At 41.7% G+C, this 23,975-nt stretch overlaps 1 protein-coding gene across 2 annotated transcripts in view; it reads left to right on the top strand.

The window, feature by feature from the left end:
* LOC140480052 (choline transporter-like protein 3) overlaps positions 1–23,975 on the top strand; it is a 90,625-nt gene that overhangs the window by 8,879 nt on the left and 57,771 nt on the right. The window contains exons 1-6 of one of the 2 annotated variants that reach the window (XM_072574614.1): positions 560–661; positions 4,919–4,987; positions 11,787–11,929; positions 15,640–15,776; positions 19,307–19,400; positions 21,500–21,669. In XM_072574614.1, the coding sequence (XP_072430715.1) occupies positions 4,952–4,987; positions 11,787–11,929; positions 15,640–15,776; positions 19,307–19,400; positions 21,500–21,669 (580 nt within the window). In that variant the 5' untranslated portion in view covers positions 560–661; positions 4,919–4,951. Of the gene's footprint in view, positions 1–556; positions 662–4,918; positions 4,988–11,786; positions 11,930–15,639; positions 15,777–19,306; positions 19,401–21,499; positions 21,670–23,975 lie in introns of those variants that run through there. The other variant, XM_072574613.1, reaches the window with a different exon arrangement.

Here is a 23,975-nt window from a genome sequence, read left to right as displayed (position 1 = left end):
GGGAATGTGCTGAAGCAAGCCATGTCATGACAGGATTAGAGTGGTGCTGGAAAAGCACAGCAGGCCAGGCAGCATGCGAGGAGCAGGAAAATTGATGAAGGGCTTTTGTCCGAAACATCGATTTTCCTGCTCCTCGGATGCTGCCTGCCCTGCTGTGCTTTTCTAGCACCACTCTAATCTTGACTCTGATCTCCAACATCTGCAGTCCTCACTTTCGTCATGTCATGGCAGGACCAAGGTGTGGGTGTGGGTAAAAACCGTGGAAGGATGTAATCAGTTTATAAATTTGTTGAACTCGATGTTGTGTTGTAAAGGCTCCAGGATCCCAAGTGGAAAATGAGATGCTATTCATTGAACTTATGCTGAGGCTGGAAGTGGTAGAGCACTGCAACAGGCCCAAGACAGAAGTGTTGGCATGGGAACGTGCAATGCCCATTGTTTATATCACTTTTTCAAAATGTACTAAAGCTCAGAGTATTTACTTCACTTGTAGAAAAGATTAGTTTTGAATCAATCAGTGGCCTTTTCTTGTATTAAAATTGATGTTTTATTTCAGGTATCTGATGAAGGTATATCTCATAGAGAATGGCGACCACAGATTTATCGGAGATGCACAGATCTCCTATGGCTCGTTATCTTCTGTCTGTTTTGGGGTGGAATGGTGAGTATATTGCAATTCAAGCAGACTGCAAAAATGTATTGTTCAGCCAAAATCAGCACAGAGTCAAGCAGCACTGAAACAGATCCTTCGGTCCAAATAGTTCACACTGACCATGTTCCCAAACTAAACTAGTGCAACCTGTCTGCGCTTGGCCTATATCCCTCCAACCCTGCACTTCATGTACTTAGTCAAATGTCTTTTAAACATTGTAACTGTACCTGCATCCACTACTTCCTCTAGCAGTTCACTCCACACACGAACCAGTATCTTTTCCCGCTCTGTCAGAGGGTACAACTCCCGGACATATCTCACTCATCCACTTACCCCTTTGGCCAGTGTGCTTGATGTTATTTGGTGCTGTGATGCCTGTTTTACAAGGTCAGCCACTTTACCTACACTCTCAGTGGTGAAGCAAGGCGCTATCCAAACATCAAATTTTAAAGCACAGAGCATTGTATGAGTCTGAAAATCTTTCCATTGCGAGTGGTGAAGACAATGTCATTTTTTTTAAAAGATGAAATTTTTAATCTTTTTGTGAAGTGGGGGAACATGCAGAGCAGAGAAACAGTTTAGTTTGGCTTGTTGGTTTGTTGATACAAGGGGGAACAGGAGAGAGCAAAAATTATCAGCAGCAGCGATGTGTCGGGAGAGAGCAAATTAGACAGGAAATGGGGGATACAGAAGCTGAGCAAATCCAGAGACAGCAACAAAGAGCAGGAATCCAGCAGAGAGACATCAGGAGAGAGGAGTGTGTGTTTGGAAAGTAAAATCAAGGTGTGATATTGGAGGAAATCAGGTAAGTGATTTAGCTGGTGGGTATTTCCATTTCACTGTTATCCAAACTAGGACATTTCAATCTAAAAAAATGAATAAGACATTAAGCAGTCACGATAAGTAACAAGAGTAACTGGTGAGTACTGTCTTTTGAAGTATTATTTAGTTTTACTGGTGAGGTATGTTAAGCATTAAACTGCTGGAATTTGTGAATTGTAAAATTTTAACAACATTGAATTATGCAGTCACCCAGTGGAACTTTGACCTTGGTAGTTAAGACCAACTTAACTTTAATAGTTTCAGTTATTACAGGAACTAGTAGTAATTTAATAAAATAACTAAAACTATTCGGCAGGGCAGGGCAGGTGATGTGTTGTAGTTAGGGAGCTCCTGGACATCAGTGTGATCCACAACAAACACGTCAATAGTTCAATGTTTACAGCTCAAATGGTTTTGGCTCGAGTTCACGAGTTGGAGGCTGTACCTCAGATATTGTGACATCATTAGGGAGGGGGAGAATTACCTGAATGTTTTGTACAGGGAGCAGGTCACATCCCTTATGTGAGGGTCTTCGGGTTTGGTCACTGATCAGACAATAGAGAGTGTGATTGCAAATGAGGCTCATAAAGAGACACGGAGGGCAGAGGTCTTGACCTTTGCAGTTGTCCAATAGGTTTGAGGTTCATTCAGCTTGTGAGAACAAGGGCTGAAATGTAGGTGAGGTAATTGACCATAACACCATTGTACAGGAAGTCATGCAAATGGGGTCAGCAAAAAGGACGATAGCGGTACTGGGGGACAGTGGGGTGAAGGATTTTGACAATGTTCTGTGCAGCAAAGTGCCAAAGAGTCATGTTGTCCTCCCAGGGTTGGGAGCTCTGCTCTGGATTGGAGGATTCAGGTTATTGTGATCTCTGTAGGGACCAATGATGCAGCTGCACAAGGAAAGATGTCCTGCAGAGCCAATATGAGAAACTAGGCATCAAACTGAAGAGCAGAATCTCAAAGGCGGTCATCTCTGGACTGTTACCTGAGGCACTTATGAATTGGCGTAAGGCAAATCAGATTAGAGAGGTAAATGTGTGGCTGTAAGACTTGTGTGGGGGAAGAGGGTTCCAGTTCGTGGGGCACTGCCACCAGCTTGGGACAGTCTGCACCTGAACCACGCAGGGGCATTGTTCTAGTGAGCTGCATAACTGGGGAAGTAGAGAAGGTTTTCACAGAGGGGCAAGGTTTCAAATTTAGGGGAAATATGGTAGTTCAATGAATACAAACAAGGCAAATGAGAAAGGTATTAATTGAGGAAATGATAAACGGACAATGTTAGGAAAGAGTACACTAGAAATCTAGGGTAAATCAGCAGATAAGAATGGAGGTTCCAAAATAAGATGATAAAACTAAAGGCTCTGTATCTGAATGTGCAATAACATTCAAAATAAAACAGATGAACTCATCGTGCAAATTGAAATACATAAGTATGACCTCCTGTTATTAAAGATATATGACTGAATATTACCATAGATTGTCACGGAATCCTACAGCATGGAAACAGACCCTTCAGACCAACTTGTCCATGCTGACCAGATTTCCTGAATTAATCTAGTCCCATTTCCCAGTGTCTAGCCCATATCCCTCTAAACTGTTCACATTCACATAACGATCCAGATGCCTTTTAAATGTTGTAGTTTTCCAGCTTTCACCATTTCCTATGGCAGCTCATTCCATACATGCACCATCCTCTACATAAAAAAATTGCCCCTTGGGTTCCTTTTAAATCTTTCCCCTCTCACCGTAAACCTATGCCCTCTAGTTTTGGTTCTCCCACCCTGGGAAAAGATCTGGGCTATTCACCTTTTCCATTGCCCTCATGATTTTATAAACCTCTATCAGGTCACCCCTCGGCCTGTGATGCTCTGGAGAAAATGGCCCCAGTCTATTCGGCCCCTCTTGGTAAAACTACCAACCCCGGCAACACCTTTGTAAATCTTTTCTGAACCTTTTCAAGTTTAACAACATCCTTCCTTTAGCAGGGAGACCAGAATTGAAAGCAGTGTTCCAAAAGTGGCCTAACCAATGTCCTGTACAGCCACAACATGACCTCCCAAACAAATGTTGAAGGATAGGACAAAATATAGAAGAAATAACGTGAACATGACAAAAAGGCATCATGGTGTTTTGGGGATGCAAGGGGTATTTAATTTATACACAGGAACAAAAATTAGATTACAGAAAAAGCAAGCTAGAAACATAAGAAAAGATAGTAAAATGCCAGAAGGGGGCCTCCAATTACAAAGTTGCCCTCAAGAAAAATCTCAGGCCTTCAAAAACAAAACCTAATTAGTTTCCTGACCTTGCCTATACTTACACAATGAATTTAAATGTGATGTGAAGGACTTTGACTTCATCTGCCCTCTATTTCCTAACTCAAATCAAACTCCTTCCTGTATCACCCTACACTCGCTGACCTACACTAGCCACTGGTCGACCTATGCCTTGATGTTAATGTTAACATCTTTTTCAAATCCCTCCCCTCCCTATGTTTACAATCTCTTCTAGTCCCACATCCTGTAGGGTGCTGCTCAATTTCTGGCCTTGCACATCCCTGATATTCCAACATTGTGGCATGTCTGCAACTGCTGGGGAGCTAAGTTATGGAATTCCTTCACTTCTGAGCTCTCTGTTCCATTATTCCAATTTCCCACTTTAAGCCTCTTATTAAAACCTACTCTTTTGAGCGAGCTTTGATCTGGCTTAATATCATCTTACATGCCTCAGTGTCAAACTTTGTTTGTTATCATTGCTATGAAGTGTCTTGTGCCGTTTATTCTATGTTAAAATACTATTTGAATACAAGTTAGGTAATTAATTATAATCCAGCAATTCCCACCACCCCCTAACATGGATTGGTAGTCTTTGCAGATTGAGGTTCCATGATGGACGTGGACCCAGCTTCAGTTTTACATGGTTGGTCCATTGAAGTCCAACTCAATATTAGAATGGCCTTATGTGACATATTGTATCGCCATAGTCTTACCAGACCATAGGGCTGCTCTCTCATCAGAGAGAGACGACTGATGGTGATTTAACCTGAGGGCCACCATACCTCAGGGAAGGGAAGAGGTTGAGAAGGAGAGTCCTTTATGGAAACCTCAGCCACTGATGGGAATTGAACTCACACTATTGGCATCACACTGCTTCACAAACCAACTATCCAACCGAGCTAAAGTGACCTCGCTCTTTGAAGTATCAGCAAGAGACTACCTCGTGTATCCTGTAAGTTGTTTTAAACATTTCTGTGACACCAGGGAGGGCATGAATGTTTTGCCTTCATACCCGAGCACTCCTCCCCCAGAGAAATCATCCTATCCACTGGCGAGTCTCTTTGCACCAACCCCACCCCACCTCCCCACTGTCACCAGCCTTTGCTTTAATGAAGTTAAGGTGTTCCACCTGTGTCGCGTTCTCATTTTTTTGTCTTTGTAGACTGTTCACAAATGAAACATTCTGTCAAAATTGATGTCATGGCAAAAACAACTCAGGCTTTGGGCAAAGGTAATGTACTTATCTCAGAGGGGCTGTTGTGGTTTGTTTATTCACATAACCATGTAAACACTTTCTGCACTGGCTGTGCCAAAAAAAAAGCATTGAGAATGCAGGTTTAGTGGATGTTGTTCATTGTTTTTTGTAAGGCGTTTACTTCAGAATAATAATCAATCTCCTGCCTTTATGTAGTTCCGTCGCCCCTCCCCCCACTACTGAGAGCTTATATTAATTTAATAAAGAAGTACGTTAATTAGTTTGTGAGGTAGTTATTTTAAAGAGAATCAGAAAGGTGTGAGGCTCTAACCAAAAAGACAAGTAACCCTGGAATTTTGAGCAGCTGGTCACCTGATTCTAGTACACTGAGTATTTGAGGAATGTACGTGCCTGGATGGTAATGATAACTAATTCATCTTTGTCTCATTGCTACGCCCTTTGTTCTGTTTCAGCTTGTCACTTCAACCATACCATAACCTTTCAGACAGGGCATCCCACATTGCAACAACTCACTATGTGGAAAAGTAAATTCTTCTCACCTCCCCAGTTCAATTTCTTACATCACTTTCTTATCTTGGTTGAGTCCCTTGGATTGTCATCTTCCTACGTAAGTGAGACATAAAACAGCAAAGATTTCTAGTCAGTTATCTCCACTGAAAAATGGACATATAAGGATGTGCAGTGAGGACAGGTTGGGCTTGATACTTTTGGTGGAATAATCAATCAAAAAAATTATCTCAGTTCATGCATGCAGTTCTGCTATAACACGGCTTTCATTAATGTGAATTTGCTGTAATGCAATTGACAAATTGGGAACATGGTTTCTAAAGTGTAAACGTTTAAAGCTTGTGTTGGTTATAGTGCAATTCCGATCCCATTAACATGAACACAAGTTACTATCCTCGAGAGAGGAAGAAATGGCACCATGAATTGGTATAATGTCCTTGTTTGTTAAAGTGGGATCCTCATATTCATCTGCAAGAATCCTGTCCAATTCTATTCTGTTTTGCACAAGTGCATTTAATCAAGTAGTGACAGTATTTGCACCTCCATGTAAAGCCACCTCCAATTGCAATTACATGTCTTTAAATCCACGCATTTGTGTTCTGGAAGTTATAGAGTCATTGAGTCATTGGGAACAGACCCATCAGTCTAACCCATCTATGCCGACCAGATACCCTAACTTAATCTAGTCCAATTTGCCAGCATTTGGCCCATATCTCTCTAAACCCTTCTTATTCATATATCCATTCAGATGCCTTTTAAATGTTGTAATTGTATCAGACTACACCACTTCCTCTGGCAGCTCACTCCATACACACACCATGCTCTGTGTGAAAACGTTGTCCCTTAAGTCCCTTTTAAATCTTTCCCCTCTTGCCTTAAACCTATGCCCTCTCGTTTTGGTCCCTTCTATCCTGGGGAAAAGACCTTGTCTATTTACCCTATCCATGCACCTCATGATTTTATAAACCTCTTTAAGGTCACCCCTCAGCCTCCAATGCTCTAGGGAAAATAGCCTCAGCTATTTAGCCTCTCCCTATAGCTCATACCCTCCAACCCTGGCAACATCCTTGTAAAACTTTTCTGAACCCTTTCAAGTTTCACAACATTCTTCCGATAGCAGATAGACCACAACTGAACACAATATTCCAAAACTGGCCTAAACAATATCCTGTACAACAATATCCTGACCAATAAAGGCAAGCATATCAAATGCCTTCTTCACTACCCTGTCTACCTGTGAGTTTACTTTCAATGCACTATGAGCCTGCACTCCAAGGTCTCTTTGTTCAGCAACATTCCCCAGGACCTTACCATTGAGCCCTGCCCTGATTTGCCTTTCCAAAGTGCAGCACCTCACATTTATCTAAATTAAATTCCATCTTCCACTCCTTGGTGCACCAGCCCATCTGATCAATGTCCAATTGTATTCTGAGGTAACCTTCTTAGCTGTCCACTACACCTTCAATTTTGGTGTCATCTGCAAACTTACTAAGTTGATATGTATTTTACTCTTCAGCATTATCTTGTTTACAGGGGGACTGACATCTCCTCACACACAAAAGTGGGATAATTGGCTTTCAATTAGTAGTAAAGGAGAAACTATTCTTTGCCATTCACCCTCAACGTTTAATTTAGTGGGTGTAGTCAAGGATACTGGGTAATTCCCCTGCTTATCCTTAATTCAGTGCAATGGGATCATTCATACTCTGTGATCCATTGACCTGTAAAGTGTCTTACCTATGAGTGTGATACACAGGCATAGTACAATGATCTTGGTAACAGGGTGGATGGATGTTTGCTGATATTTATTGTGTATTAGGTGGTAGCTTGAACTCTTACTTAGCATACGCTCCATAACCAAAGCTCAGCCGATAATGTATGCATTACAATCCCTGTTGATGACAATGCTGGACATGTCAGATCACAGAGTGACACCTGATTTAGGGCATAATTTTTTTTTTGTTTACCATGGAATTGAACAAATTCACAAGAGGCTGCCAGTGTAGTATTAACAGAAGAACAAAGAACGCAAACTGAATTGGTCATGAGATAGTTAAACATTGACAGTATTTTAGTAGAGGTAGAGTTGGTACTTTCAGTGCTGGTAACATTGAGGTTGGTAGTTGAACAGCCATTTCTGTTAAGTGGTTACACCAGTCTTTTACCCGAGAGGCAGGACTGCATGTGCATCATATCTACTCACATTATAGGGAATCCTGCCTTTAATGTAAACTCAGTTGGAGTAAAGTCATAGAGATGGCATGGAAACAGGCCCTTCAGTCCAACTCTTCCATGCCCAGTCCCATTTACCAGCCCTTGGCCCATATCCCTCTAAGCTCGTCCTATTCATATACCCATCCAGCTGCCTTTTAAATGTTGTAATTGGACCAGCCTCTACCACTTTCTCTGGCAGCTCATTCCATATATGCACTGCCCTCTGCATGAAAAAGTTGCCCCTTAGGTCCCTTTTAAACTTTTCCCCTCCCGCCCTAAACCTATGCACTCTAATTCTGGACTCCCCCACCCTAGGGAAAATATCTCGTCTATTTATCCTATCAATGCCCCTCATGATTTTATAAAACTCTATAAGGTCACCCCTCAGCCTCCGAGACTCCAGGAAAAACAGCCCCAGCCTGTTCAGCCTCTCCCTATAGCTCAAATCCTCCAACTGTGGCAACATTCTTGTAAATCTTTCTGAACTCTTTCAAGTTTTACAACATTCTTCCGAGAGGAGGGAGACCAGAATTGCAAACAATATTCCAAAGGTTTGCTCAATTTATCCAAGTATTTCCATGTGAATTTTGTCAAAGTTATATATGAACAATTGTCAAGCTCAGTGAAAGAGAAATGTGGTTTTCTGATCATTGAGAAATGTGATCATCAGAAGAGCTATGGGAGGGTATTGTCAAATAGAAGGATGATGGACCCAGTTTGTTGATGATGAGATAAAGCCAAGGGTTAAGGAATTGTCTGGAGCCCTTAATGAATGTTCTTGTCGGGATATTGACTCAGTACAGCCTGTTTCGTCTCAAAGTCAAGGACATATAAAGCTTTTGTTGTTCTTTGAAACTGGTTTGTGTTTCAAAACTATGTATTACCACATCCTAAATTTCAAACAAATTATACAAATGGAAGGAAAATGAATAAATCCAGTTTAACTGGGTTTACATTTTTGCGTTTGGAGTATTAACATTATTTATTACCAGAAATTCTTGAGAGAGAGAGGGAATTAATCTAATGGTTTCTGACCAAGCAAAGCAATCACTCTCAAACATTTGCCTTGTCAATTTTTATTCATTGTGGATATGACGAAACATTAAGTTTAGTTCACATGCACTATTCACCATGTTAGGTAAGGACCCAAGAAATAACTAATCCCATAAAATTAAGGGATTATGTCACTGATATATTGAAAGATTTTCAAGGCTCTTTCTGTATTTGCAGCCAGTCTGTTTGGTTTATTATATTATTACTGAACATTACAGTCCAGCATTACAATGGTAATCCCTGATTTCTATGAATAATTTGAAGAAAAGGAAAGCACCTTATAGTTAGAAGTTTTGCTAAAACTTCAAGATGTCTTATTGCTTTAAGTAATTATTTGCCACTAAGTTGCTGTGTTATTGCGCTCAGATCGCTTATTATATTCTTAGAATATGACCTATACTTTATAAACTCAAACCATATCTTATGAGAAAGTCATTATCCTGAGGCCATTAAAAATAGAGCTAGTATCTAAAGGTAAATTACAACATTCAGCTTTGGATGATGCAGCCCTTGGGTCAATGATTTATCCACTTGAGCTCTTAGCATAGCTTGAATTCTTAAAGCTCTTTGGTTCCTGTTGTTAATTTTTTCCATCAGGTTACTCATGAAGGAATGCATGTGTGAGGTATCTGACTGTTTTCAGTATGCTGAGCTAATTAGGTACAGAGAGTCATTGTGGGGTACAATCAAGTCTGATCTAAATTTTCTTCTTCTTAATGGCCCTCCTCAAAAACATTTATAAATACAAAACTGAAAAGTAGTATGACTGAAAATGAATCTGTGGTACGCCACGTATATCTTATCACTATGGGCTTGAACTGTCTACTCCATGTTCTGCTTATTATAAGGTCAACCACCCTTACATACAGAATAAGAAACAAGCATAATTATCTCCAAAGACGAGGCACAGATTGCAGTCACCATTTACTGATGTATAGTTGAATTCACAATTAAACTAAGTGGTTTCACATTCCAATGAGCTACCCAGGAAGTCTTCTATTTTTGAAGGGGATCTTGTTTTATTTCATTTTGAAAAAAATCAAACAAGTGCATGGAAAGTTAGTAAATTGCAATTTTTTGTGACTCTTTGTCCTTAAGCAAGTGTACTGCTCACGAGCACAACTCATGGCTATGCAGAGTAGCTCATCTGTGGTGGACCTGAATGTTTTTGACATTAAAGTTGTCTGGTAGTTTAAAGTTGCCGCTTCTGGAAATATTCCTGTTATATTTCCCTTAATTCCACTTAAAGCTTAAAGAGAACTACACCTTCAAACTGACTCTATATTTGTTTGATTCATTCATTACAATATACATTCAACTAAGACTCTTTAGGGAGGTACAGTGACTCAGTGGTTAGCATTGAGGACCTGGGTTCAATTCCACCCTTGGGTGCATATCTGTGTGGAGTTCGCACGTTCTCCCCGTGTCTCTGTGGATTTCCTTTGGGTACTCCAGTTTCCTCCCACAGTGCAAAGGTGTGCAGGCTATGTGCACTGGCCATGGGAAACACATGAGTAGAGGGCTGGGTGGGATGTTTTTCAGAGAATATGTGTGGATTCAATTGGCTGAATGGCCTGCTTACATACTGTAGGGATTCTATTATTGTGAGGGCTAACCTTTTCATTCAGCGGGTGGTGCGTGTATGGACCGAGCTGCCAGAGGAGGTGATGAAGGTGGGTACAACTGTAGCATTTAAAAAGCATCTGGATGGTTACATGAATAGGAAGGGGTTAGAGAATATGGGTCAATTGCTGTCATGTGGAACTAGATTGGTTTAGGGTATCTGGTTGACACGACAGAGTTGGATTGAAAGATCTGTTTCCAGGCTGTTGACTCTATAATTGCATCTTTAACAATTTCCCCATTCGGTTATTGGCCTTGGGACAACTAAAGCAACATGGTGGATTGAAATACAGGGTGGTGGCTGGTTGTGCATGGTACCTGTGGGCAATTTTGCCATTCATCAGAAATGTAGGTGTACAAATATTAACAGCCATATTATCATCTCCTGAAACTGAGGATGTACATTATATAATGTATTTCCCTCAATTTATTACACTATGTGTAAAAGATTGCTAAATGTCCCTAGAATCAAGCACTGCAAACAGCATTGTGTGTTATGAGGTCAGGAGGGGGTTTGTACACTTTGTATATTTCAACGTCTGCATTCCCAAAAACTATCAACCACAGAATTCCAGTGAAACTAATACATTTTTCAGCTTTGTACAGGACATAGGTTAAGGCACCGCAGTAAAATTCCATCACACACACACACACACACACACACTCTCTCTATCCTCACTTGCTACTGGAATTCCTCAGTTGTTTTGTCGACAACCACGCACCTTTGAATACTTGTTAAACTATGTTGTATTGGAATCATGTTGCCGATGGTTCCCAGTGGTTAGGTGGGCTAATGCACTGCAGCTGAGCCAGAAGATGTGGTTTATTTATAGGTCTCGAGTCCCTTTGTGAAAAGTAAATGTAGTTTGAAGAATTTGACACTAAAAGGAGGAGCTTTTAATACTTACAGGAATTTGCAGAACTCATGAGTTATTTGCAGACGTTGCCAATTCTTGGTTCACCACAGAAGGGTAGAAGCTACCTTGTCATCCAGACATTCTAACAGTAAGAGCAGGGAGGTCTGTCAGTCCTAGACAAGTCTTCCTCCTCAAAAACACCAGCAAAAATAAAGTGCTGCTCATTTATCTCAATTGTTTGTGCGATTTTACAGTTTGGCTGTCATATTTATCTGCATAATTATGATTTAGAGTTCCAACTAATCCATTTGATTTTTAAATTCCTTTGTGTTGGGATCACTGGCATTATTGACCAATCCATTGAGGGAGTGGGGGGACGTGGTGGTGGAGTTGGAGAAAGTAAGGCAGGGCAAGTTAATTTACAGAACTCTAATAAGAAGTGGGAAGGAAGGTATAAAATATTTTGGAACTTTATTTGGAGCTCTAAGTGTCTGTTGAACAACAATTATATTTTTTTCTCTTTACTGACAGTGGGCTGGTTGTTTTATCTCTCCACCCAGATATTTATAGCTGGCTATTCTGTGACAGTGGGTTCTGCAGAAAGACTCATTTTTGGGTACGACAGCTTTGGAAACATTTGTGGAAAGAAAAACTCTCCGATTAAAGGAGCTTCATTGTCCGGGCAAGACATGACCACCAGGAAGTGGGTACCTTTTAAATGATTTATCAGTGTACATGTACTGTGTATGTATTGTATCAAATTACCTTTTTGAAATATTGCACTTTACAAGTCCACAAAATGGATGGTTGATTAAAGACAAACTGACCAAATGAGTAGCTCAAATTCACTTTTAACCATTGGTGAAATTGGAGGGAACACATTAGCACCAATTCATGAAAAACTGGGAGATACCTTGCCAAGTTGTAAGCCAATCAAGCAAGGCTTCAAAGATTTTGTTTTTGCCTGTTGTCATCTCCTATATGGCTTTTTAGTCAAATTAAGCGCTAGAAGTGTAATCAGCTAGATTCTGCAGAATCACAAGACTCAAATTTTACTGAAGGTCTTGAGCACAAATATCAAAGTCTACACCCCAGGGCAATACTGAGGGAGTGCTACACTGTCAAGGGGCGAAGACCCCATCTGCCAGGAGTTAATCCTTGGCAGCTTCGTCAATATTAAACACCACCATCACAAGAAATGGATTTCTGGTCATTATCACGTATCTGTATGTAGAAAGCCATCTATGTGCATGTTGGGTGTCATGTTTCCTACATTACAACAAGGACTACACTTAGACAAACATTGTTGGTGTCCAGTAGTCACAAAAATGCAAAATAAATGCCAACTTTCCTTTTGTTTCCTAATTTTATTTAGACACACAAGATCAGTTCATAAATGACTAACTCTTTAATAATACAGTATCATGATAGATTGTTCACAGGTAATGATCATGGGAAGCCTATCTGTGCAGCAGTTGACAAGGTCTAAGGTGCCTGAAAGTACCAGTTCTTGGTCTGTGGGGCCTTGAGATGTTAGGCCACAGGAACGCCTGGTTTGAAAAGGCTCTCGTACAACCCGATTCCTCCGATTACCGAAGTATTTGTCAGCACCCCTTGGGTCTGATTGCTTCAAACGTGTGGGTTGCTTTCCTTGTTGCTGCACACTAGCTGTCTCTCATCACCCACACCCACTGGTCATTGTCATCCAAAGGTGGTATTTCAATAGTCCTTCCAAGGACTTATCGGAGCATAATTCAACATAACCCCAGAACATAATAAAGACATCCCAAGTATTGTGGAAAATCAAAATGGAGTAAGGAACCTAAAATAATCACTATCACTAATGAAAAAGTACTGGGAAACTAATGGGACTGAACATTGACAAATCTCATGAATGTGCATCCTTGTATCTTAAAATAATTGGCTGCAATGAAGGTGGATCCATTGGATATAATCTTGCAGAATTCACTAGATATTTGGGAAACTATGAATACAATACCTTTTATTACAAAAGGGAGGCAAAAAGCAGGCAACTATAGGCCCAATAAGCCAGAAGTCCATCATTGGGAAAATGCTAGAATTTATTATAAAGGAAATACAAAATCATAATAAAGTCAATTAGCCATCATGGAAGAGAAATAGTGTCTGACCATGGAATGAAGTTAATTGAGAGGATGTAACCAGCACGGAGGATAAAGAGGATGTAGTGTGATAACCCCCAGAAAGTCCATGGAGAATCACTATTTAATCTCTCTCTGTGGAGCTTGTTGATATGGGTTCCCTTGGTAACAGGCAATGTCCGGCCCAATTGGAACTCATCACCTGAGCCCTTGTGGGTGGCATGGTGGCCTCACAGCGCCAGAGACCCAGGTTCAATTCCTGCCTCAGGCAACTGTCTGTGTGGAGTTTGCATGTTCTCCCCGTGTCTGCGTGGGTTTCCTCCGGGTGCTCCAGTTTCCTCCCACAGTCCAAAGGTGTGCAGGTTAGGTGAATTGGCCATGCTAAATTGCCCATAGTGTTAGGTGAAGGAGTAAATGTAGGGGAATGGGTCCGGGTGGGTTGCTCTTCAGAGGTTCGATGTGGACTTGTTGGGCCAAAGGGTCTGTTTCCACACTATAAGTTATCTAGTATAAAGCAGACCCAGGGATGGGTCTGCAAATCTCTCTGTCCCAGGCTGGAACCAACCTTTGTACACCACAAATGGTGGTTGTATTTTGCTGTTCAATAATAAGTGATGTTCTTTTCCAAAGAGGCTTCCTGAGTTATTACATCGTGTATTTGGAGTTCAAAGGTTATTTGATAAAGTTCCACATAAAAGATTGTTATACAAGAGAAGACCATATGGTTTCCAGGAGTTGTATTAGCATGATCGAGGATTGGCTAATTTACAGGAAATAGGGTGAACTGCATCATTTTCACTTTGCTAATCTGTAACTGCGGAGTGTAACTTGGGAGCAGTACTGGGCCCTCAAATATTTGCAGTCTACATTACTCACTTGTTGAAGGAACTGCATGAGCGTATTGTAATCAAATTTAGTGATGAGATGAAGATAGGTAGGAAAGCAAGTTCTGAGGAGAACACAAAAGCTCTGCAAAGGGATATAGGTAGGCGCATGAGTTGACAAAAATGTAGCATGTGGGAAAATATGAGGGTTGCCAACTTTGGCAGGAGAATCACATGACATGATCTTGTTGACTGTTCTTGAATAAAAGTTAATGTTTCTCTGACCTCAGCTGACACAGATAATGTTCTTTAGCAGCACAATGAGACCAAGAAGAATTAGTCTGCAATGTGGACGTGGGGGTTTACATGTGAAACTGTGAAATGCCACGAGATGACCACCCACTCTATTTCACTGGCTCTGATTAGCAAAACCTGTCCCCTGCCTCAGTAGAATGGTTTAGAGAAGGAACTCAATGTGTAATGTGTTCTGAATGGGAGATAATCTGGCACTTCCTGCTGCAGACAGATAAAGTAACTTTGCTCTCTGCCCCCCCCCCCCCCCCCCCCCCCCCAATTACTGTCTTGTGCCTTCAGTTAGATTTCCCAGTCCACAAGTTACCATCATGTAGAACAATCCACTGGCTGAATATTTTAATTCTGACGGTCCACAATGGTTGAACAAATGAAAGGTAAAATATTTTGTGTTGGAACTAAATTTCCTCTAGTGTGGAAAACGTCAAGTCTCATGTGACCTCAGAAGCTAAGCAGATTTGGACCTGGTGAATATTTGACTGGGAGGTTGCTGGGAAGTCCTGGCGCAGTGGGTCACGTTCTTTCCTGTGAGAGTGACTAGGACCAGAGGGTAAGGGAGCACCCAATTAGGACAGACATGAGAAAAAATTTCTTTTCTCAGAGGCTAGTGAATCTGTGGAATTTTTTAACCAGAATCTGCGACGTTATTCAAGACTGAGGTAGGTTTGTAATCAGTGAGGAAATTGAGGATTATGGCACAGAGTCAGAAACATGGATTTGGAATTATCAGATCAGCCACGTCATTCTTCATTGGCTCACATCTGCTCTTCCATCCTCTAACAGTAACCATGAGGAGCTTGCACCTGCATTCAGTGTGGGAGTGAGTTGAGCCTTCCAGAGTCAATTTATTGCTCTGCAGTTCCTCCAAGCTGTGCTCACAGAAATTCTGACCTTCAGAAGCCACATTGTTTAAGCCAGTGGAAAGGAAACCTCTCTGTACATTTGTATGAACATCTGTCCAGTGTGTGACATGTTGAGGTGTTACCACCTGCCAGTGAACATGTCTTTGTGTCCATTGAACTGATGGCTGGATTCGACCAAACATGTGTGGACATGGTCATTCACTAACGAGAAACTACTTCTGCGCTTGACCTAGATTTTATTTTAAAAATTGCTAATTTTTTTTCATGCTAACAAGGTGTTTTGTTTCCATATAGGCACGTATTTTTTCTCAACACCTGCAATTTGGACATTAAGAATCATAAAATAAATTCATTGTCTATTTGTGTATCTCGGTGTCCTCAAGAGCAGCTGAATGATCTAGAAGAGCTGAAACATTTTGCTCAGTACAATGGTAAGCACAGTTACATAGAGTTACACAGGAACATAGACCTATCATTCCACTGATCCCATGGACCTCTTCCCACTCATTGTATCACCTCTGCTCATCAACTCTGTCAATCTAACCTTCTTCCCTTATGTACTTATCTGGATGTCCCTAAAATCTATCAATGGTGTTTGCCCCAACCTCCCCCTCTCCTAGTTAGCTTGATATAATTGTCAGTCTTTGAGTCAAATTCTGTCAGGATTAAGATGCGTTTGTCTGTAGTTTGGAAAACAGAGCCGTCAAAGGACAACAGAAAATATTTTCAAAATATATTTGTTCTTAAAGTTAGCTCATTGGAAGGCTGCTTGTATTGATCCAGCAATCTAACTTAAACAGCTTTCATAAAGATGTTGTGGTGAGTGTCATTCACCTCACAATGTTAATTAGTTCATGCTATGTGTAGTAGCTGTTTCAGTTCTAATATAATGCTATCAATTTATAAAACTGCAAGGTCTGAAAGGCGAACCAGTCCTGAATCTCCTTGAATGTCCTGCAGCATTAAAACTATTTAGACATTTTGGTCTAAATGACTGGTGAATTATTCTCCAGTAAGATTTCACAGTCTGACACCTCATCACTAAGCACCTTGGAGTACAGTTTTACTGTTAGCATCATCCATGTACTTCTTTATTATTCATTCTCTAAACCTAGGCATCACTGGTGAGGCCGGGTTTTTATTGCTCATCTTTTGTTTCCACTAGGAAAGTGGTAGTGGACTCTTTAATTGAGCCACATTACAGCCAGAGTTGAGGAAATACTTAGGTGATACGTTTGTTGGAGTTTCTCCAGTTTCCTCATTTCCCCTCCCCCCACCTTGTCTCAGTCAAATCCCTCGAACTCAGCACCGCCTTCCTAACCTGCAATCTTCTTCCTGACCTCTCCGCCCCCACCCCACTCCGGCCTATCACCCTCACCTTGACCTCCTTCCACCTATCGCATTTCCAACGCCCCTCCCACAAGTCCCTCCTCCCTACCTTTTATCTTAGCCTGCTGGACACACTTTTCTCATTCCTGAAGAAGGGCTGATGCCCGAAACGTCGATTCTCCTGTTCCTTGGATGCTGCCTGATCTGCTGCGCTTTTCCAGCAACACATTTTCAGCTCTGATCTCCAGCATCTGCAGTCCTCACTTTCTCCTCCAAGGAAAAGGAACGGTCAAGTATTTAGGTTTGAGTGTCTTTATAACTCTCTTGATACATATTATGAATGAGTATTTCAGTACATGGTACTCAGAGATGTAATAGGCTCTAATTTGTTCTGAGGAAGGGTCGCTGGACCTGAAATGTGAATTTTGACTTTGCTGCACAGATGCTGCCAGACCTGCTGAGCTTTTCCAGCAATTTCTGTTTTTGTTTCTAATCTTACTGTTACATTTTTGAAAGGCAATCCCAAAAGTTCTCCTGCCTAAAGATACTTGGTGTACTCCACAGGTTTCTCTGCACATGTTCCTAACATTCACAGGTTAGATTTCAGGCTTGTTCCTAGCTTTACATTTGTTTTTCTGTTTCTCTTAACTCCATTCTGTACGAGGAACAACTCCATAATGTCTAGGGTCCTATAGCCTTTGCACAACAATAGTCAGAGGTAAAGCAGTAACAAGATACAGACCTGATCCTTCTGAAGAGAGTGAAGTTACCTCATGAATTGTGATGTTTACCAAGTTATGCCACTTAAAATTGGAGACGTACATGTTTTATACTTTGTATTCACTACATAGATGCTGTCTTGTCCAGCAGCAATATTCTGTAGTCATGGTAACTCATAAGTGACCTTTAACCAACATGGGTCCAGGTTGTTTTTCTTGTAATGCCCTGTTCAATCAGAACAGTGAGACATAAAATTGTAGCAAATGTTTCAAATGAAAATCAGATCACAATAGAATAGCGCCACATCCTGGTGAGCATTTGGGAATTGCAGTAATTGCTGTTAATAATAATTGTACTCGTTTCATTCTTAATTTATTGAATCAAAAGAAAAATAGATTTTGTTTATCAAATCAACAGTCAATTTGAATTTGAAGAGCATTAAGATTTCAATGAGGAAAAGAGAAAGTCAGATTTCAAACAGATCTTACCAGATTTAGCCCATTTCAGCGGAGACATTTCTTCAGCCAGAGAGTGGTGGGCCTGTGGAATTCATTGCCACAGAGTGCAGTGGAGGCCGGGACACTAAATGTCTTCAAGGCAGAGATTGGTAAATTCTTGATGTCACAAGGAATTAAGGGTACCGGGAGAATGCGGGTAAGTGGAGTTGAAATGCCCATCAGCCATGATTGAATGGCGGAGTGGACTTGATGGGCTGAATGGCCTTACTTCCACTCCTATGTCTTAATGTCTTACTTTGTTTCCTATATAACATCTGTCTCAATATGACAATTAATGAGTGAGTGAGACATAGAAATGGAATGAAAACTTAAAAAGGCCCCCATTTGTGCAACGTTGTGGCTACATGATGCTTCTCATCAGACAAGAGCCTGTGTGAGCTGAATGGCCTTCTTCAATGTTTGAATGACTCTGACGATCAGTGTCCTTCCAGACCCCCATCAAAACTAAATCTGATACCAGTGATCTATATTTAATGTGTTCACTTTTTGCACAGTATTGAAGATACTTATTCCTCCTATCCCTTTAAAGTGGGTGCTTTCAAACTGTTTAAGAAATTGGTTGGAACGGCTTGTGATTCATACAGGAATCCTGCAATGAGTAACTCACCTCCTAATTTCCCAAAACCTGTCCACCATCTGCAGAACATAAGTCTGAAGGCTGATGGAATGCTCCCCACTTGCCTGGATGGGCAACAACACTCGATGCTTGACACTATCCAGAGCAAAGCAGCTGCTTAAATGACATGATATCCACAAACATCCACTCTGTCCACCACTGATGCTCAGTAGCAGCAGTGTGTACCATCAACAAGGTGCTCTGCAGATAGTCACCTAGGGCTCTGTAGCACATACCAAACCCATGACCACCACAATCTAAAAGTATGAGGGAGCAGATACATGGGAACACCATGATCTTCAAGTTCCTGTCGGGGCCACTCACCATCCTGACTTGGAAATATATCGTACTTCCTGAGTGTCAAAATCCTGCGCTCGCTCCCTAACAGCACTGTGAGGCTGCCTACAGTGGTTCGAGAAAGCAGCTCACCACCACCTTCTCAAGGGCAACTAGGAACGGGCAATTAGTTCGATGCCCACACGTCCTGAAGGAAGATAAAAGTGCATGTATGTCTATTTAATATAAATGTGCACATCTGTTTGGTGGTATGGAGGATTCTGAAGGTATGTTAATTTCCAGTGTAATCTGTGATTCACTGTGCAATAACACGAGTGGAATTGAGCAGCACAGCTCTGTCAAAGGCATGTGCAGACAAGAAAAATTGCAACATGGTTGCCTTTTTGTAATCGAACAACTAAATACTGCTCCTTGAACTGAGTTTCTGATCCCAATCTTTGAAGTCAGGTCTGATTAAACTGATGTTTGTTCTGCTGTTTAGGTTCCTATTTATGTGTGTACAGTTTAAACATTTCCGACTACACCAAACCTTCAAAAGCAGCTCACCTCTGTCCCCAGTTACCAGTCCCTCCAAGGTGAGATTATTCATCATTTGTAGTTCATAATCATGGTTTGTTTACAGTTCAAAAAAACACATCCAGCCTAGACAAGTTAAAGCCATAAATTTAGTTGTACCTCAATATGTTCCTCCATGATTATATCTTTTTGAATTTATTTGACTTTATACATCTGTAATAATGAGTTATTGACAGTCAATTGTCAATTAGCAGGCACATGTTCTCAATGATAATTTGTACAGGGGAACTGTAGTTGTGTCACTCCATTGACACTCTGCTAAATAAATACAGCAAAAAGTTGAACAGTTATTTATTTTGGCATTTTCCAAGAATCATAATTCACTGCACATTCATTAGAATAGTATCTTCTCAAACAGAAATCTACAAGTATGCAGTCATTTGAAATATGTTGTTATCAACCAAGTTTGGGTTGACTCTTAAACAAAAATACAGTAGATTTCTAATGGAAATAAATGGGATTGGCCTTCGATATCGGTTCAGTGGGTAGCTCACTCATCTCTGAGCCTGAAGTTGCCATGCAAATCTTACTGCAGAAAATTAAGCACATAATTCAGGCTGACACTTCAGTGCAGTGCTGAGGGAGTTCTGCACAGTCTGAGGGTGTCATCTTTGAAACTTGATATTAGACTGTGCTCCTGCTAATCCTCTCAGGAATATAAAGGACGCCATAACACAACTGTCCTGATAAATAGTTATCCTGCAACCAACACGCTGAGATAGATTCTCTGATCACTTAGCTCACTCATGCTTATGGAACCTAATGTGCTCATTAGGCAATTTCCCACAAACCAACAGACTACACATTAAAACAACTACTGCTGAGACACATTGAGACATGATGAGAGACGCCATACTAAGGCAAATTTATCAAATTTATTACTAGGATGCTAGTCTTTATTAGCTGAAGCGTAGAGTTTAAGGGCAGGGGGTGTTTTGCTGGAACTGTATAAGGTGTGGGTAATGCCTCAACTTGAGTATTGTGTGTAATTCTTGAACGCACATTATCGGAGAGATGTGATTACAGTGGAGAGAGTGCATAGCAGATTTACCAGGATGTTGCCAGGTTGGAGAGTGTAAGTTATGAAGAGAGATTAGATAGATGGGGTTGTTTTCCTTGGAGCACAGGAGACTGAGTTGACGGGGTGTGTGGGGTGGGTGCAGAGAGATGGGGTAGTGGGGGTGGGACTGGGGAGGGTGCGGGGTGGATGTGAGTGGTGGGTGTAGAAGGTGGGTGCAGAGGCTGGGTGCAGGGGCAGTTGCAGGGGATGAGTGTGGGGGTACGTGCGGAGGGGGGTTGTTGTGGGAGGTGGGCTTGGGGTGGGTGTGGGAGGTGGACCTGGGGTGATTGTGGGGCTTGGACTTGGGTGGTGCAGGGGCTGGTGGGTGTAGGGGTTGGGTGTGGTGGTGAGTGCAGAGGATGAGTGCAGGGATGGGTGGAGGGCCTGGATGCAGGGGGTGAGTGCGGGGCTGGGTGCAGGGGGTGGGGGTTGGGCTGGGGTGGGTGCAGGTAGGTGGGACTGGGGTGGGTGCAGAGGGGTGGGGATGGGATGGGATGGATGGGTGTGGGGTTGGGGATTGGGGTGGGTGCAGGTAGGTGTGGCTAGGATGGGTGTGGGGTTGGGGATTGGGGTGGGTGCAGGGCAGGGTGTCAGGTGATGGGAGTTTGGAGGTCGGACGTGATTGCGATGTATAAAATTATGGAGGGCATAGATAGAGTAGAAACTGGAAGGTATTTATCCCATGGTGGAAGGATTAATAACCAGGACATAGGTTTAAGGTCAGGGCAGGAGGTTTAGAGGGGCTGTGAGGAAACATTTTTCTTCCCCAGAGGATGGGTGGGAAGCTGGACTTGCTGCCTGTGAGGGTGGTACAAGCAGAAACCCTCAACATTTAAGAGGTATTTATATGTGCACTTGTGATACCAAGACACACAGGACTGTGAGCCAAGTGCTAGAAAATGGTATTAGAATAGTTAGGGGGTTATTTTTGACTGGCACAGACTCGATGGGCTGAAGGGCCGTTTTCTGACCAACATTCCTCGATGCATTTGTCCTTTCTTTATGTTACTTACAAAGTAACTGTTTTTTCTCTTTCAGCAAGTCATTCCCACTCTTCAATCGCTGTGTTCCTCAGAGCCCTGCCTGTTACTCTCATTTTCTCACTGTCCTTATTAACGTGGTCAAGGAAAGTGATTTTTTCCAACGCATCATTGGTGGCGTTATGGCGAACAAAGAATACATCGTGGGACTCTGCGTTTTCGCCGTAGGTAATGGTTGTCACCTACTAAGGACTGAAAAAATATAGAAGTACTTAGAGTCATAGAGATATACAGCACGGAAACAGGCCCTTCAGTTCAACTCATCCATGCCAACTGGGTATCCTAACATAACCTAAATACATTTGCCAGCACTTGGCCCTTATTCCTCTAAAACCTTCCTATTTATATAACCATCCAGATGCCTTTTAAATGCTGTAATTGTACAAGCTTCCACCACTTCCTCTGGCAGCTCATTCCATACACGCACCACTCTCTACATGAAAACATTGCCCCTTGGGTCCCTTTTATATCTTTCCCCTCTCACCCTAAACCAAAGTCCTTTAGTTCTGAACTTGCCCACCCCAGGGAAAAGACCTTATCTATTTATCCTATCCATGCCCCTCATGATTTTATAAACCTCTATAAGGTCACCCCTCAACCTCCAATGTTCCAGGGAAAACAGCCCCAGCCTATTCAGCCTCTCCTTGTAGCTCAAATCCTCCAACCCTGGCAACATCCTTGTAAATATTTTCTGAACTCTTTATAGAAGATTATAAATTTATAAATAAATATAAATTTATAGAAGATTATCCTTTGTCTGTTTAGGAAATGGAAACATGTAGAGAGTAGGGAAAGCTGTGTTAACTATATCCTGTGCATAGTGACCAGTCGACAACTGAGACAGAAATGTACCATGTAGGTTCTGTTGAGTCATGTTGCATTCTAATGATTTGCCCAATGAGAAGCCAAAGAAATGTTTGAAACAGCAAAAGTTATTGGATAAAACTGTTTAAAAAAAAGTGTTGAAACTGTTCATTAAAAGATTGTTTGTGAAGGTCCTGTTGTATTGGGCAGCATGGTGGGCTTCAGATCAGATTGATGTGGTGTGTTGCAGCTCTTGCTTTACAATTCCAAGGCACGGTGGCTCAGTGGTTAGCACTGCTGCCTCACAGCACCAGGGTCCAGCCTCGGGCCGATGGTCTGTGTGGAGTTTGCACATTCTCCCTGTGTCTGCATGGGTTTCCTCCGGGTGTTCCAGTTTCCTCCCACAGTCCAAAGATGTGCAGGTCAGGTGAATTGGCCATGCTAAATTGCCCATAGTGTTAGGTGCATTAGTCAGAGGGAGATGGGTCTGGGTGGGTTACTCTTCGGAGGGTCAGTAGGGACTTGTTGGGCCGAAAGGGCCTCTTTCCACATTGTAGGGAATCTAATCTAAATTGCTGTTTGTCCAGCCCAGAGCATTTAGATTTTTAAAAACTGCTCCCCCTTCTGGTTAAAAAAAAGATCATTACTGAAATAAGGTTATAAACTCTGGACAGTGTCAGTTGACCTAGCTTTTCCCCTGGTGTGTCTCCAAACAGGTATAAAGATCACATGGAGTCAGTTAACTTGGTGGCTTGGTGACTTGTCTGTAATACAGAGTGTTGCGAACAGTGTGAATTCAGTTTTTGCACCAGACGAGGTTACTGTGAACCGCTCCCCTTGTCTGAGATGTGATAACCCTCAGGTTAAACTACCTCAGGTTATCTCTCACTAATGAGAGAGCAGTCCTATGATGGGTAGGACTATGGCAACTTTACCTTCACCTATAAAGATCGCATCAGTGTTTCTGTGAATTTCCACATGTCTCCAAGTACTAATTTACATATCATTTTAAGGATTACTTGTGAAGCCAATTAACCTCTCTCCTTTTGTGACACTCATCAAAACACGTTATACAGATTTTATGGCTGCCTTTTTTAATGTATCGACCTTTGGCCCAGTGTCTTATAAACATAGAAGATAGGAGTGGAAAGAGGCCGTTCAGCCCTTTGAGCCTGCTCTGCCCCTCATCACGATCATGACTGATCATCCAACATAATAGCTGAATCCTGCTTTCTTCCCATAACCTTTAATCCCATTCACCCCAAGTGCTATTTCTAGCCGCCTCTTGAAAACATTAAGCTTAAGTCTGATCATACTTCGAAGAACACTTTGTTGGGGGTGGGGAGGCAAAAAGCACTATATAAATGTGAATAGTCATTGTTTGGACAAGTAATGAGGCAACAAACATTGCAGAGAAAAGTCCCTTTTTTAAATTTGGCCTCTACTAATTCAGACTGGGACAAGTCACCCTGTAAGGAATATGAACATAAACTGAGCTGAGTCACCATGGTTCATTCAGAAATTAACCTTCTGGATAAAGAGTTTTAACATGTTAATGTCTTCAAATAGATTCATACGCTTGGAGTTATCTTTACCTTTATTACCAGCTGGAGGATGGATGTTAGGGGGCTGAGTGTCCCTCAATCTCACGATGACCTTTTCCACTAATC

Source organism: Chiloscyllium punctatum, chromosome 7 (assembly GCF_047496795.1).
Source record: "Chiloscyllium punctatum isolate Juve2018m chromosome 7, sChiPun1.3, whole genome shotgun sequence".
Taxonomy (NCBI): Eukaryota; Metazoa; Chordata; class Chondrichthyes; order Orectolobiformes; family Hemiscylliidae; genus Chiloscyllium; species Chiloscyllium punctatum.
Note: the sequence above shows the minus strand (reverse complement) of the source record. Positions and strands in the feature narration are given on the sequence as shown.